This window comes from Callithrix jacchus, chromosome 2, assembly GCF_049354715.1.
Source record: "Callithrix jacchus isolate 240 chromosome 2, calJac240_pri, whole genome shotgun sequence".
In the NCBI taxonomy this organism is placed as follows: Eukaryota; Metazoa; Chordata; class Mammalia; order Primates; family Cebidae; genus Callithrix; species Callithrix jacchus.
Window position 1 is genome coordinate 69,590,894 of NC_133503.1, and position 15,033 is coordinate 69,605,926.

General features: G+C 55.3%; 1 protein-coding gene across 2 annotated transcripts; it reads left to right on the plus strand.

Annotated features, from left to right (window-relative positions):
• Positions 1-34: 34 nt before the first annotated feature.
• Positions 35-10,108, plus strand: SNCB (synuclein beta). Of its 2 annotated transcripts, none has more exons than XM_002744507.6 (6): positions 35-287; positions 905-1,034; positions 3,951-3,992; positions 4,210-4,328; positions 9,032-9,121; positions 9,480-10,108. In XM_002744507.6, exons 2-6 carry the CDS (start codon positions 914-916, stop codon positions 9,510-9,512), a joined length of 405 nt encoding a protein of 134 aa, XP_002744553.1. In that variant the 5' UTR covers positions 35-287; positions 905-913; the 3' UTR covers positions 9,513-10,108. The 2 variants fall into 2 exon arrangements, with proteins under 2 accessions (XP_002744553.1, XP_035146546.1); XM_035290655.2 differs by having other exon boundaries at positions 3,951-3,980.
• The last annotated feature ends 4,925 nt before the right edge of the window (positions 10,109-15,033 follow it).

A 15,033-nucleotide genomic window follows, 5' to 3' on the forward strand; every position in this document is an offset into this window, starting at 1 on the left:
GGGCGGCGCGGCCGCCAGGGGGGGCGCTGAGCTCAGAGCTGCCGCAGCGCCGGAGCCGGAGGAACCGGAGCGCGCGAGCTCGCTGGGCGCAAGGAACTAGCAGTGGCTGGCGACGCACCCGAGACCCGGGCACTGCTGCTCCCCTTCTCAGGGCCCGCGACCCGAGCGCCTGACCCCTGCTCTATCCCCCACCCGACCCCGAGTCCACCCCGGCCCGGCCCAGCGGAGCCCCCAGCGTCCGCTCGCCGAAGCCGCCGCTCCATCCCCAGCCCCGGCCCCGCATCCAGGTGAGGCGGCCTCGCGCCTGGGCTGGGGAACGGGATGAGGATGGAGAGGGGACTGGGGTGGCAGGAGGACGCTGGGGAAGGGGATAGAAAGTGGAGGGAGGCTCGGGGGTGCGCTTCAGTGTGCACCCTGGAGTATGTGAGTGTGCTCTGGTGTCTGCCCTGCCCGGGAGGCCGTGGGGACGTGTGTCAGCGCCCGTGTGGGTCGGAGTGTTCGAGCGCGTTGGATCGTCTGCGTGTCCTGTGTGTGCACGTGAGCGTGTCCGTGGTATATGTTTGTGTGCATGACCGTGTGACTCTGCCGTGCGTGAACAGGCGGGTCCTGGGTCTTCGTGCCGAACCCAGCTCTCCGGTTCCACCGGACTGCAGGTTGCAGGGCCCGGATAACCGAGGCAGTGGCCCCTCCCGCGTCCCCGGGTTTCAAGGACGCTAGGACTCTCCGCGGCCCTGAGGCCTCGCACTGGGGAGTGAGGCGGGTGTGTGGGGGGAAGCAGGAGGGGGCTCAGGGTCCAGAAGGGCTCCTTGGTCTCGGGAGAGGGGGGGACACCCGCGTCCCTCGGGAGGGGCTGGGGTGAGGGTGCGTGGCCAGCGCACCGGTGCCCGTGTATCGCCCTCCCCAGGCCGCCAGGATGGACGTGTTCATGAAGGGCCTGTCCATGGCCAAGGAGGGCGTTGTGGCAGCCGCGGAGAAAACCAAGCAGGGGGTCACCGAGGCGGCGGAGAAGACCAAGGAGGGCGTTCTCTACGTCGGTGGGCGAGGGGCGGGGCTTCTGGGGCTGCAGGGCTGGGGGTCCTCCGAGAGTGTGGAGCTGGGGCTGGGTCCAGGGGAGGGGGTTCTGGGCAGAAGAATTTGAGTCAGCAGTGGGGCGGGGTCAGCAGGGGTCACGGGGGACGTAGCAGATAGAAGCCTGGGTCTGCGTCCGGAAATGGGGACACGGGGCCGGCTGATGAGGGGGCGCTCCAGCTGAAAAGCCAGGGACCGGTGCAGTGATGAAAGCAGAGAGCTCCTTTTTCTTATCCTTATTACTATTATTAATATTTACCTGGTGTTGAACAGTTGTTCTATGCCAAGTACTGGGTAAAATGTCATAACATTCATTTCCTCATTTAATGCTCCAGACCATTCTACAGATAAGGGAAACTGGGCTTCCCAGAGGTCTAAATATCATGCCCAAGGTCACGCAGCTGGTGAGCTGAAGCTGGGGTTTGAACCGAGCTTTATAGAATCCGAAGCCCCACCCCTCCCTTGTGGCTCCTCCCTCCAGCACCTCCAAGGCCCAGTCAAGTTGAGTTCCAGGCCCGCCTGCATCAGGACCCTGTGGTTTTACCATTGCCACCTACCCTCCCCATCCAGTCTCTTTGCAGTCGCCAGCTGGTATCAGGAGAAAGTCCAGGTGGATAAAATTTCTCACCCCTAGTGGAAAGGAAACTGAGTCTGCAGGGTTATTTGCATAAAAGGAGGAAAGGTGTGAAACTAACATTTACTGAACCCCTGTGGTGACTCAGGGTTTGCTTGTGCAGAGCAGGTATAATGACTCCCTGTGCAGACTTGAGAGGGTTGTATAACTTGCCCAGGGTCGTGGCATATTTGGTTGGATTGTGGCCGTTTGAAAAATATTTAGTCCCTACTTATTATGTGCCAGGCATTGTGTGGATGCTCAGGTTTCAGGGTGAACAGGAGACCATGGTTCCTGCTCTCCTGACGGTGATACGGAGCGTTTCAGTAGTTCGAGTTGACATCCAGTGGCTCCCCGAGAAGAATGCCTCATCCCTGAGTAATAAGACGGGGGCAGGCCTGCAGAAAAGGCAGGTGCAAAGGCCCTGGGGTAAGCTGGAGGCAGGGCAGGAGGCAGCAGTAGGAGGTAAGGTCAGAGAGAAGAGATGGGAAGGAGCCAGTTCATGAGAGCCCTTCGCAGGCCAGGGCAAAACGTTGTTCTGATGGCCATGAGAGAGTAAGCAAGGGACTGCCATGACGTGATTAGATTAGAAAGGTTGCTTGGCCCTCTGGTGACAGAACAACCGCAGCAAGGCCTGATGGGAGGTGGTAAAGCCACCAGATAAGGGTGGTTGGGGCAAGGGCAGTGGCAATAGAGACCTGGAGAAGGCTTAAGTGCATGTCTGTGTGACCCCAGCCCTGGCCTCCCTCCTGCCTCCTCCCCAATGTCTTTCATTGCTGCTGTCCCCTGGCTCCCTGACACTGTCTCTCTGCTAATAGACTCTGCCCCTCCAAGCCATGCTGCTCTTCCCCTTAGATTGGCATTTCCTGCTCTGCCCTCTGCTTGGGAGCCCCTGATGGCCCCCCAGTTCCTACAAGTTAAAGCCTTGGTTCCCTGTACCCTGGCTTTCAGTGCCCTTCACAGTCCTGCCTCAGTCTACGTTTCTCACCACATCCATGGCTCCTGGCACACGGACTGCCCTGAAAGCACATTGCTCTGCCTTGTCTGTGTGGGTCCCTGGGCCTGGGATGCCCTCTGCAGTCTCCTTTCTGATATCCATCTGCTCCTCATTTCTCAAGGCCCCGGTAGTGTCCCTTCCCTCTTCGAATAGTCCCTGGAGGCTGGAAGTCCTCTCCCCTTTACTTGAGGTCCAGGAAATGAATCTGTTCTCTACCCACTTCGGACAGTGAGCGATTGGCCCAGGGCTTGAGATGGAATAACTGAAAACTAATGTTTTGTGGGAGGAGTGAAAGGGAGCATGCAGCCTGCCCCTCCTGTCTCTGGGTGCTGGTTGGCCTTCGCCGTGAGAATCCTGTCTTCCCACGCCAGCCTCTCCCCCGAGCCCCCTGCCAGGCTCAGCCGGCCCAGACACCCAGTTCTGGCTCTGTCACTGTTGTCTATATTGCTCATTGTCAGAGGGGATACTCCCCGCCCCCTTTCCGGTTCTCCTTCTCTAGCGCAGATCAGGCCCTCTGGCCTTCCCAGAACCCCCATTTTGATGTGACCAAGTTGCTACCCTCCTGGGAAGGCCCAGCCAATGCCATGGGTGCCAGTCACAGTCCGAACATCACCTTTACACCCTGCCTGAGCCTGACATCCCCACTTTGGCCAGAAGAAGGACTTTGCACCCTCTTAGGAGAAGAGAATCTTTAGAGGAAATGGAGTGGGGCAGTGGGCTGTGAGCAGTGGTGTGTGGGGCACAAGAGGAACCTTTCAAAATACATAGCCTTGTTGTCTCCCAGCTCCGCCCCTACTCGAACCCCTCACCTGCCTTCCATCCTGGGCTACGTGTTCTTAGAGTGGTTGGTAGCTGAAGTTTTAGGGTCAGAAAGACCTGAACTTGAATGTCAGTTCAGCCACTTTCTAGTGGCGGAATCCACATGGAGTTTCCATCTGTGAAACAGGGACAATAACAGCAGCTGCCTCCCAGGACTGGGGAGAAGTGAAGTGCAGCGGGGCAGGCAGAGGGCTTTATAAGACACTGGCCCTCAGCCAACATCCCCTAGAGGGGTGTGGGTATCACATCAGGTGGGAGAGAACTGCAACTCCTGCAGACAGAGGTGTGCAGTGATAAGAGGGGGGTTAGCACAGGGGTGCAGGTCATAGGCTGTAGGGACTCAAGGAGGCAGTGACGAGGCCGGGATGCCCACGCTGTAATCACCACACTGTGCTGGAGTTTCTGTTCCCTCAGCACAGAGCCCTTAAATGTGCTGCTTTTTTCTCCCTGCAGGAAGCAAGACCCGAGAAGGTGTGGTACAAGGTGTGGCTTCAGGTACCAGCCCAGCCCTGGCACTGGTCCCTTCTCTCACTTAGGCCAGTGATCTGACCAGGAACCAGAGGGGAGGGGCGGGGGAGATTCACAAGGCTTCTGCAGGGGATGCTCCATGGGGAGGTCAGGCCCCGGGATACTACAAGGCTACAAGGTGGGACATCTATGGCTCCTTCCCCCTGGCTCCCAAACGTCTTCCTTAACCCCTTCCCTGCTCCAGTGGCTGAAAAAACCAAGGAACAGGCCTCACATCTGGGAGGAGCTGTGTTCTCTGGGGCAGGGAATATCGCAGCAGCCACAGGCCTGGTGAAGAGGGAGGAATTCCCTACTGATTTGAAGGTAAGTGATCCTCCCTACCCATACATGCACATGCATATGCACACACAAACCAGGCACACATATAACCCTGTCACCATCCCTGCCCCCCAATCCCGCTCCCAGCCTAGGGCACAAGCCACCTTGCCCATCCTGCAGGGCTATGCTAGACTCAACTCAGAATGCATCCGAAGGAAGGCGTGCATGGGTGTAATGCTCCTGGTGATGGGACCCAGACCTGGCTGTCTGAGCATATTCTGCTTGCCAGTGTGACCCAGATGACTTCTGGCCATGTCTGCATGTGTCAATGATTGTTCATTCATTTCTTTTCATTCAACAAATACCTATGCCAAAGAGAATATAGTTGGAGAGGCTGCTGCGGTGAATAGGTTCCTACGTTCCTGCAGCAGACATTGTAGTGAGAGAAGACAGACAGTAAAACACAAGCCAGCAGGCAGAACACTTTCCGAGGGGATAGTGCTACGGAAAAGACAGAGAGGGTGATGGGACAGACAGGCAAGGGGTGAGAGGGCTATTTTAGCTGGGAAAGCTTCTGAGGAAGGACCATTTGAGCTGACACCCAAGGGATGAGAGAGGCAGCCTTGAGGTGTGTGGGAAGCGAATTTCAGGCCTTAGGAACAGCAAGTACAAAGGCCTGAGGCAGGTTGGAGCAGGTGGGAGCTATGCTGAGGTGGGCGTGATCTGTGCGCTTACGTTTCCCTAGAGGAACACTGGAGCCACTCGTGTGGGCATGGAGACAGAGCCCCCTATTAAGACCCCTGATAAGAGGGGGTTGAGAGTTGTGAGCTCTGAACTTACCCACCCCCAGCCTCAGCTGGGTTTGAATCCTAACTCCACTACTTCCTGGCTGCATGACCCTGGGCAGGTCCCACCATGTCTCTGAACCTGATGGTTTGCTTGTAAAATGCAAGTGAACACAATAGGAATCTATGCAGATTGGAGATAATATGGGCTAAATATTCTCAAAGCTTGAGCATGTATCAGTCACCAAGAGGCCAGGTTAAAATATAGTTTGTTGAGCCCATCCTTAGAATTTTCAATTCAGTAGGTCTGAGGTGGGGCTGGAGGATTTGCATTTCTAACAAGTCCCCAGGTGTTGTTGATGCTGCAGTTCCGGGGAACATACTTTGAGAATCATGGCTATAAAGAGCCGGGTTTGCATACAGTGAGTGCCCCGCAAGAGATTGTGGTCACATGATCACGCAGGCAGTCTGTGCCTGCCTGCAGGGAATCCTGTGACCACAGTTGTGCCTGGAAGTGGACCTTCGTGACACGTGTGTGCAGGCATTCACTGTGGATGCTCTGTGTCTGTCCAAGGGCATGTGCAGACCCTGCCTCCATGGGGATGGGGGCTCTTTCTGCAGCATTTGGTTTGGGTGATCAGTGTGTGTTCAGCATGTGTACAATCACCAGGCTGCAGGAGACCCCACGCTGCCCTCTACTCCTGGCATTTTGCACAGCTGGTTCCTTCCACTGTTGGAAGTCTGAATCTTGACTCAGAATTTCTAGTTCAAGCCCTGTCCCTGCATTTTACCATCTGTATGACTTCCCATTTCTTATAATCATGTTACCAGTAATCACTCCTATTCACTGATCTCTTTCATGAGCAGGCACTGTCCTAGATGTTTCACATGAACTAACTCATTGACTTCACAATGTCACATGAGCTGTGTACCATAACCAGCTCATTTTACAGATGAAGAGACCGAGGTTCAGAGAGGTGAAGTCACTTGCCCCAGACCCCAGTTCCTACCTGCCTCCTTTATAAGCTCAGGAGGATAAGCTCAGGCCAGGTCACTGGAGTTGCTTGGTGCTGGCTCAGGGCCAGTCCTAGTGCTAGGAGCTGGGGTGCAGAAGAGAGGCAAGTTCAGCCTCTCTGTCAGCCCCGAGGCTGTCTGTGATGGGCATTTGCACAGAATCATTTCTCTCTGGCCACCTTTCTCCTGCGGGTGTTTGTTGACACCTCAAGGCTACCCTCTCCAGGGAGTCCAAGATCATAGAGTTATAATCCAAACAATAGCCCCTTGGGCCACTGGTGGCATGGGAGAACTCATGCAGGCCCAGGGTCCACATTTCTGAGACTCTCTGCTGTGAGCTTGCTTTCCACCCATCATCATGGAATCCTTACCAGCCTCATTTCCCATGCAAGGCTGCTGAGATTAGAACCAAAATAACTTGCCTGATGCTAGCAGGTAGCCAGGCTGGGGGGGTTGTTTATTTGTTTTCTGAGCTGGGGTCCTGCTATGTTACCCAGGCTGGTCTTGAACTCCTGGGCTCAAGCAGTCTTCCTGCCTCAGCCCTCCAGGTATCTGGGATTACAGGCTATGGGATTCTTTTAAGTGAACTTTTTATTGAATTACAATGTACACGCAGAAAAATGACAGCTCCATGAAATGTTCACAAGGGGAACTCCCCATGTAACCAGCAGCCAGCTCAAAACAGAACAATATCCCCCTCAGGACCCCACCTTGTGTCCCCTTCCAGTTCCCATTGTCAGGGCCAGGACTAGGGGGAGACAAAAGAGGTATCTGGGACACTCACTCATGGAGTCTCATTTGCATGGCCAGGAGAGCCAGTGCCTCCCTCACATCTGCACCCCAGGAGCCTTACCCATCTCGCCTCAGTCCTGGCCCTGCCTGTCACCCTCCAAGAGGAACTGTTCCTGACTTTTTTTTTTTTTTGACACAGAGTCTCGCTCTGCTGCCCAGGCTGGAGTGCAGTGGCACAATTTCAGCTCACTGCAACCTCCACCTCCAAGTGATTCTCCTGCCTCAGCCTCCCAAGAAGCTGAGACTACAGGTGTACACTACCACATCTGGCTAATTTGTGTATTTTTAGTATAGATGGGGTTTTACCATGTTGGCCAGGTTGGTCTCAACCTCCTGACCTCAAGTGATCTGCCCGCCTCAGCCTCCCAAAATGCTGGGAGGGGTTATAGGTGTGAGCCACTATGCCTGGCCTTGCTTCTTGGCTTCTATCAGCACAAAATTAGTTGGGTGTTTTTTAAGTGTTATCATGAGGTCAGGTGCAGTGGCTCATGCCTGTAATCCCAGCACTTTGGAAGGCTGAGGAGGGCAGATCACCTGAGGTCAGGAGTTTGAGACCAGCCTGGCCAACATGGCAAAACCCCATCTCCACTAAAAATACAAAAATTAGCTAGATGCAGTGACATGTGCCTGTAGTTCCAGCTACTCAGTAGGCTGAGGCAGGAGAATCGCTTGAACCTGGGAGGCGGAGGTTGTGGTGAGTAGAGATCTCCCCAGTGCACTCCAGCCTGGGCCACAGAGTGAGACTTTTGTCTCAAAAAAAAAAAAAAGAAATGTTGTCATGAAGGCCATGTTCTTCTGTATCTGGCTTCTTCCATTCATCAGGAAGCTTGTGAGAGTCAGCCTTGCTCTTGTATGCACTGTCGTTCTTTATTCTTGTTTGTAGTATTCCATTGTGTCATTAGCTCACGAGGCACATATCCATTCTACAGATGTTGGACATCTGGGTTGTTTCTTTAGATGGAGTCTTGCTCTGTTACCTAGGCTAGAGTGCAGTGGCTCAATCTCGGCTCACTGCAACCTCTGCCATGCCTGGCTATCAAGTTGGCTTTTTTTTTTCTTTTTTTAAATTTTTAAATTTTATTTTAAGAAGCTAAACACTAGTATTCTTCCTTCACAAGCTGGCATTGTTTATGCTACATTCCATCCCTGGGTTCTGGTCATAGCTGGGTGACTTGGGGGCAAACTAACATTTCCCCGCCTCCTGGGCCTTGGCATACCCATCCATACAAAGGGGCAAATGAGCCAGGTCAGGAGCTGCAAACTCATGTGCCCACAAAGGCCACCTAGACACGTAATGTGAAGAAGCTGACGCTGCCTTTGTCTGTACCCAGGGGTACCCAGGGTGCAGACATTGTCAGAACAGGTCTTCCCAGCCCCAGTGCTCCGGGATCCCAGGTGTGTGCCAGCCCACATGAGGCGCTGCCCAGGCTGTGCATGAATCCCATGCTACTTTGTCTGCCTGTGTGTGCAGCCAGCTCAGTCTCGTGTTTGTGCACATACATGTGCTTGCCTGCAGGTGGCTGGCCATGTGTCTGGCAGCCCGCCCACATGCATGCCCGCTGGTCTGCGCCTCTCTGGGCAGCAGACGCAGCGGGGAGGGGGGAGTCTTAGCTCACACATCCAAGCAACACCATGAGCTGTGGCTTCCAGCTTATCTTAAAATAGCAACAGCTGAAGAAACCAGGCCACACAGGGCCCGGGGGAGGGATGGGTGGAAGGTGGCAGGGGAATGGCTCAGCCCCTGCCCAGCCCTGTCCCTGAGCCTCCAGATCCCTTCAGCCCAGGGTAGCCCCCAGGGTTATCTCTGGGGTCGCAATGCCCAGCACAAAGCCTGACACAAAGGATGAGGCGTAAGCTGGTGACTGAGTATCCAAATGGTGGAAGTGCAGAGGCTGTCAGGTGTGTGGGTGGGTAGCAGTGTGGAGAGTCAGCTCCCCCTCCATGCTGCCACTTCAAGTGTGATTCCAGGGGATTTCACTGTTCACCTCCATCCCACTTCCAAGGCACTCCAAATAAAAAACTAAATTAGAAATTGTCCTTGCTATGCCAACCCACCCTAGCCTTTCCCACTCCTCCAACCAGCCCGAAGCTTACTGGTGTGGGCATCTGGGGGGCATCCTGGCTGCCCTCACCAGCCCAGCCCTTCTCTGCCTGCAGCCAGAGGAAGTGGCCCAGGAAGCTGCTGAAGAGCCACTGATCGAGCCCCTGATGGAGCCAGAAGGGGAGAGTTATGAGGACCCACCCCAGGTGAGGGGGCAGCAAGTCTGGGCAGGACTTTGGGCATCCAGGAAGATTGCTGCCGTATCTAGCTGGCTGGGACATCCCTGGCTTGAGATGGTTGGGCCAGGGAGCCTGACTCCCCTCTTCTAGAACCCAGGCCCCAAGAGGGAGGAGAGGGCAGATGGAATCTAGCGCTGGGCCCCAGGCACCCCTGCCCAGGAATTCTCTGTTGTCCCCAACTTCCAGGCTCCTCCCCTGTCCAGGAAAAGGGGAATACACTGTTACTGCTTGAGGGAGAGGGTTCTCAGGCCAGGGCTTGGCCACTTGGTATCCAACTCCTCCTCCTTTTGCTCTTCTCTACTCCACCCCCATCCCTGTGATGCAGGAGGAATATCAGGAATATGAGCCAGAGGCGTAGGGGCCCACGACAGCCCCCATCAGCAGCACAATTCTGTCCCTGTCCCTGCCCCGCCCCCCAGAGCCAGGGCTGTCCTTTGACCCTTTCTCCCCAATCACGAGATCTTCCTTCTGCTCTGAGGTAACTCCCTCGGAGCCTGTGTTAGTGTCTGTCCATCTGTCTGTCCTACCCGCCCGCGTCTAACCCTGGGGCGTGGACAGGGCCGGGGCTGCGGCTGCGGCAGGGAGCCTCGCCCCTCCAGTGTTGCCTCCTCCCGTCCAGCGTCTGCGCGGATGTAGCATGTTATATGTGTTTTTAAACGAAGATCCGAAGCGACGGCTCCTCCCCGACCCCCGACAGTGGCTCCCCGAGGGGCCCCTGGGCAGTCCCAGAGCAACCGCCCCACTCCCATTAACCCCGAGAACCTTTTTTTTTTTAAACCAAAACCAGGAGCCAGGCTGTGCCATGTCCCCCCACCTCAGCCGGCCCGGTCCCAACGCGGGCGTCTTGTGTTGTGATTGTGGCATGGAGAGTCCCCATTCCCCCGTGTGAGCGTGTCCCGGGCAGGCGGGCCCAGCTGCCCCCCGCAAGTCCATGAATAAAGTTAAATCTCTGTAGCTGGCGCCGCACAGGCACGGCTGGGCTGGGCGCCGGGTGGGGACTGCACGTGACGGCGGGTCTTCCAGGTCCTAGACTGCCCCTCTGCGCCCTTTGGGGTCTGGCACATACAGTCCAGGTACAAGACAGGCCACCTCTGGCTTCGCATCTCCATCACCTACTCTACACCCCGCCCCCCTCCACGGCAGGGACGGGGAGGATGTCCCCAGGTGCTGGGACACGCAGTTGGCTGGGAAGTGGGAAGGTAGCCTCGGGCGCCGCCTGCTGGTCCCTAAAGTGCCAACTGGGAGTGCAGGATCGAGGGAAGCCCCACACCGCGGCATCATTGGGGCGGAAGGGATCACATCGGGCCGCACACGCAGCGCAGGCGCGCCGATGCTCATGCACGTGCGGACCCGCGTGCCTGTCCGTGGGTCCATGTGCGCGAACCCGAATGTGCACGCTCTGGCTGCGCGAGGGTGTAGACACGCATGCACGCACGCTGGCCAACACGTGCAGACCAGCGCGCTCCCATTCCAGCCCTAAAAGACCTCTCTCACAATAGAACGTGGACACGCACAAGGCTCCGCGCACACCTGCCCAACGCAGAAAAACCTAAGCGGAGGGGAAATGGGCAACTGCCCCAGGAGCCAGCAGAGCCCTGGCCTGCAGTGCCCCACCCTTCCATCCCCAAGAAGGCGCTGGAAAGTTTGAGGCAGCAAGTTTGAGTTGGGTGAGGCCCGCAGTTGGGATGCCGCCTAGGAGCCTCGAGCGGATCAGGATCAGCACTAGGGGGCCCCCAACACAGCTTCGGAGCGAGAAAGGGGGCGGATATACAACGCGCTTCGCGCAGAGGCACCGCCCCCCAAGCGCAGCCTTTATAGGCACAGGAGCTCCTTGCGCGAGGCCTCGCCCTTGCCCTCTGGCCGCAGAGGTCCTCTCTTCGCGCTTGCGCGGAGGCCCCGCCCCGTCCTACAGAAGCCCCGCTCCCACCAGGCGGGATCTTGGCGTGGCTGTGCCGCAGAGGCCCCCAACTTCGTCTGCGCAAGACCCTGCCCTTTCCTAAACCTCGGTGCGATCTCGATTCCGTGCCGCAAGCCTACCTCGCCCTCCAGCCCCGAGCTGGAAGAAGGTTGCACTATTCAATTAGCCGCCGAGTGTTAGCACCTCCTCCTTCCCTGAGTTGTTGTGGGCAAGAAGTCGTGGCAAGCTGGGAAGGCCTTCAACGCTGCGGGAGACCGTTCTGCTAAGGTCACCTTGGCCCGCAGGGTAGGGACCTTTATTTCCGGAAGTAGGAGGCCGCTGGCAGACGCGGTGGGTGGAGGGGGAAAACAAACCGGTGGGCTTGGATTCCCTGAGTCACTTACTTGATGCCAAGAGCTCCAGCTTCATGGAGCTTCCACAAGCTTCCCTTGTGGTTGAATTATATGCTACTCACAACCCACAATCCTTGGAGATCGCAAACTTGTGGCCCTCAGGCTGAATTTGGCCTGTAAATAGGTTTGATTTGTGAGCACAAGGTTTTAAAATTTTAAGTTTAATACCTTTAGGTTGGACACAGCTTTTCCCCTTGGCCACGGTCCCTTCCCCTCCTTTTGTATCCTACCCATCCACTTCTCTCATTTTCATGCACTGCCTGGCCTCTGAAGACTGAGTTTGCCGCCTCCAATCCAGCTACCAGCACCTGATCCCCATTTTTAAACGCCAAAACCAGGTTCACCATCTGGCCTGAGGGGAGATTCATTCCTGCTTCCTGGGCGCCAAGCCTCACACCTGGTCCCACTGAGACTGGTTCTGCTCAGAGACCAATGTTCTCATCTGCCAGGGTCACTGTAAATGCATTCCAGGCACAGGTCTAGAAGTGTCACCTGAGATACCAGCCTCATATCAGAAGCCTTGACCGTGTGCATGTGAGATCCCACACATCTCATGGGCTCTCCCTCGTGACAGGGACCAAGCCATTTCCCAAGTGCCCAGTATATCCCAGCATGAAACGCTTATCTCCAGTGATTTTGCTGGAAACTACCCTCAAGTCTTTCTTGTTTTTTACCCCCAATTTATGGATGAAGGAATGAAGCCTGGAGAGGCAGTTACCTGCCCACTGTCATGTTGCTGGAAAGTAGAAAGGTCACATTTGGCCTCAAGCCTGTCTCCAAAGCTCAACTCCTTTGGAATTTCCAAAAGGGGCCTGCTCTGCCTCTGAGGGGAGACAAACGAAAGACGCCAGCAACAGGAAAATGTGGAGGTAGCAGCCTGGAGATTTCGGACACTTGTACAATTTCATGGAGCCAGAGAGACAGGTTGTGCACATGGGTGGGTTTGAGCTGAGTGTGCACACTTACAAAAGTGGCATGGGCAGAGCTGTCTGTATCAGTGTTCACGCGTGTACACGATGTTCCCCACATGTGTTGTGGGTTTGTTTAGTCCAACAGTGTGCGTGGCACAGCTGCTCTGTCCTTAGATGGAGGAGGGGCTGCAGGGAACAGCCCTGAGGTCACTGCTCTGACTAGAGTTCACCTAGTGATCACGAAATGGTCAACAAATACATGGAACAAGGTAATCTTGAGTTTTATGCAGAAAAAAGCAGAGCAGTGTGATAGAGTGTGACGAAGAGAAGGTGGTGAGCAATCTTAAAACAAGGTGGCCAGGTCAGGTGTCTGTTGGAGTTGAAACCTGATGGAGAAGAGGGTGGTATGGAAAGACTTGGGGGCGGCAAGTGTCTTGGGTGGAGGAAGAGCCCACCCACTGTGTATCTGTATGTCCCCAGGGGTGTGGTCATCAGGCTGAGCCCAGCCAGGACTCCTGAGATCCGTGGATCCAATCCCACCTCACCTGGCCCATGCTTCTCCTTCGTCTGCCTGCCTCCTCCTCCATCCAGACAGAGGCCTCACCTCTGCCTGCCACAACCCTCTCTCTTCTGAGCTTTCCCAAGTCCTTTGACTGGAAGTGATTTCTCCTCCTCACCCCCATCCTGCTTTGCTGTGCACACAGACTGCTTTCCCACACATGTCAGCACTGTGAGGACCCTTGCTGGGTAGCTAACCTGAAAACTGCTCTCTCCCACTGATGGGAGGGCTGGGGACTGTCCCCCGTACCCACTGTTCCTCGGTCTCCCCACCCCCACCTCCAGTAAGGCAGCTCCACAGCTTTCTCTGGAACTTTATTTTTGTTTTCTCCCTTCCCTATTTATAGCTCTCTCCCCTTCAAACCATCCCTGCATCCATCCGGTTGCCTAGAAACCAGCTCTGGGCTGAGGGTGGGGGAAGGCCAGGCCCAGCTCAGGCAGGGGAAGGAAGAGCTGTCACCCACTCCCCTCTCAGCACCACTCCCAGGCTTGCAGAAGCCCACCCTTCCCTCTGCCCAGCACCCATGGTGTTTTTTAAAAAGAGAAAACAAAATGTGACAAGCAGCAGCCTTTGGGAAGTCCTTCCCAGCTTCTCAAGGGCACCATGATCATGGTTTCACTCCCACCTCTCAATAGCGTACCCTGCCCGAGGCCTGGACCCATTTCTTCAGATGAGGAAACGGAGGTTTCAGGAAGCAAAAGTCTTGTAGCACAGGCTCCCTCTCAGTGAAAGCTCCATGCTGTGGGGTTGAGAGCCTTGGGATATCAGCCTGACACACTGAAAAGCTTGAAAGCATAAATTATTCTATAATCCTTTAATTACAGAAGGATGGAGCGAAAAAGTTTACAACAAACCTGACACACAGCAAGCCACTGGCCATGCATTGCCATGCCCTCTGTTGTGCACCCTACCATGCCCTAGCAGTCTCCCTACCTGCCTCCCACTGTGCGCCCACCACACCCAACTGCAGCGTGATTTCTGACCCTGCGGATTACTTTCACAGATCGGATCAGGCTTGCTTCCTGACTCTGTCACTTCACCAACTGTGGCACTGGAAGTTCACATAACGTCTCTGAGCCTTGGTTTCCTGAGCACCAAAATGAGGATGCTAATTTCCACCCCATAGGACTAGGAGGAGAATTAAATGCAATACTGATGAGAAAATGCTTCCTAAATTATAGAGTGCTGTAAATTGGGAGTGATCAATTAGAATAGTTAATATTGTTTATTGTTATTATCATTGTTAGGGCCAAGAGTTGGGGCAGGGGAGCCAAAATTGGCCCTGAGATTAGAGAGGGAGCCCCTAGCCAGTGTCCAGGCAGAAGGACTTCTTTCCCTGGCAGAATGAGGGACATGGGTGGGGGCTGCCTGGACATACCTGTAGGATATTAGGGAATGGAGGAGGGCACAGAGTCCTCTTGTGCACGATTTCTCCTTCTTGAGTGCTCTATCCCTTATTGTCCACCCCCTACTCACTGTCCCCTGCCCTAAGGTCCAACTTTGCTTACCAAATAGGCCCTATGGGATTGCTTGAGCCCAGGAGTTTGAAATCAGCCAGGGCAACGTAGCAAGACCCTGTCTGCAAAAAGTAGGAAAACTTAGCTGTGTGCAGTTGCTAACACCTGTAGTCCCAGCTACTTGGAAAACTGAGGTGGGAGGATTGCTTGAGCTCAGGTATTGGAGGCTGCAGTGAGCTGTGATCATGACACTGCATTCCATCCTAGGTCACAAAGCAAGACCCTGTCTCAAAAAAAAAAAGGAAAAATAAAAAAGGCTCTCTTGGCAGAATGGGGGAGAGGGCTGCCAAGGAGCAGCTGGGCCATGATTCAGCCTGAGTCACCCATCTGAATCCTGGGGCCTCCCCCCACCAGGCCAGGCCGCAGCTGCTGGGGGTGAGGGAATGAAGCGAGGAAGGGAGGGTGCCTGTTTGAGCAGCAGGCTGTGTGCATATGTACCCAGGCCGGACTCTCATGCCAATCAGGGCAGCACTGTGAGGGCCTGGGGTGGTGCACTTGAGATCAGGGTGGGGAAGGTGACCTGATGTGCATCAGTTATCTGAGCTGACGGAGGATAGAGGGTTTCCGTGTGTGTGTGTGCAT

Excerpts from the sequence above, each read along its gene's own strand:
- SNCB (XM_002744507.6), top strand. The coding sequence starts at position 914 with ATGGACGTGTTCATGAAGGGCCTGTCCATGGCCAAGGAGGGCGTTGTG. Across the intron at positions 1,035-3,950 it reads GGAGGGCGTTCTCTACGTCG|GAAGCAAGACCCGAGAAGGT; the intron begins GTGGGCGAGGGG and ends TTCTCCCTGCAG. Across the intron at positions 3,993-4,209 it reads GGTACAAGGTGTGGCTTCAG|TGGCTGAAAAAACCAAGGAA; the intron begins GTACCAGCCCAG and ends TCCCTGCTCCAG.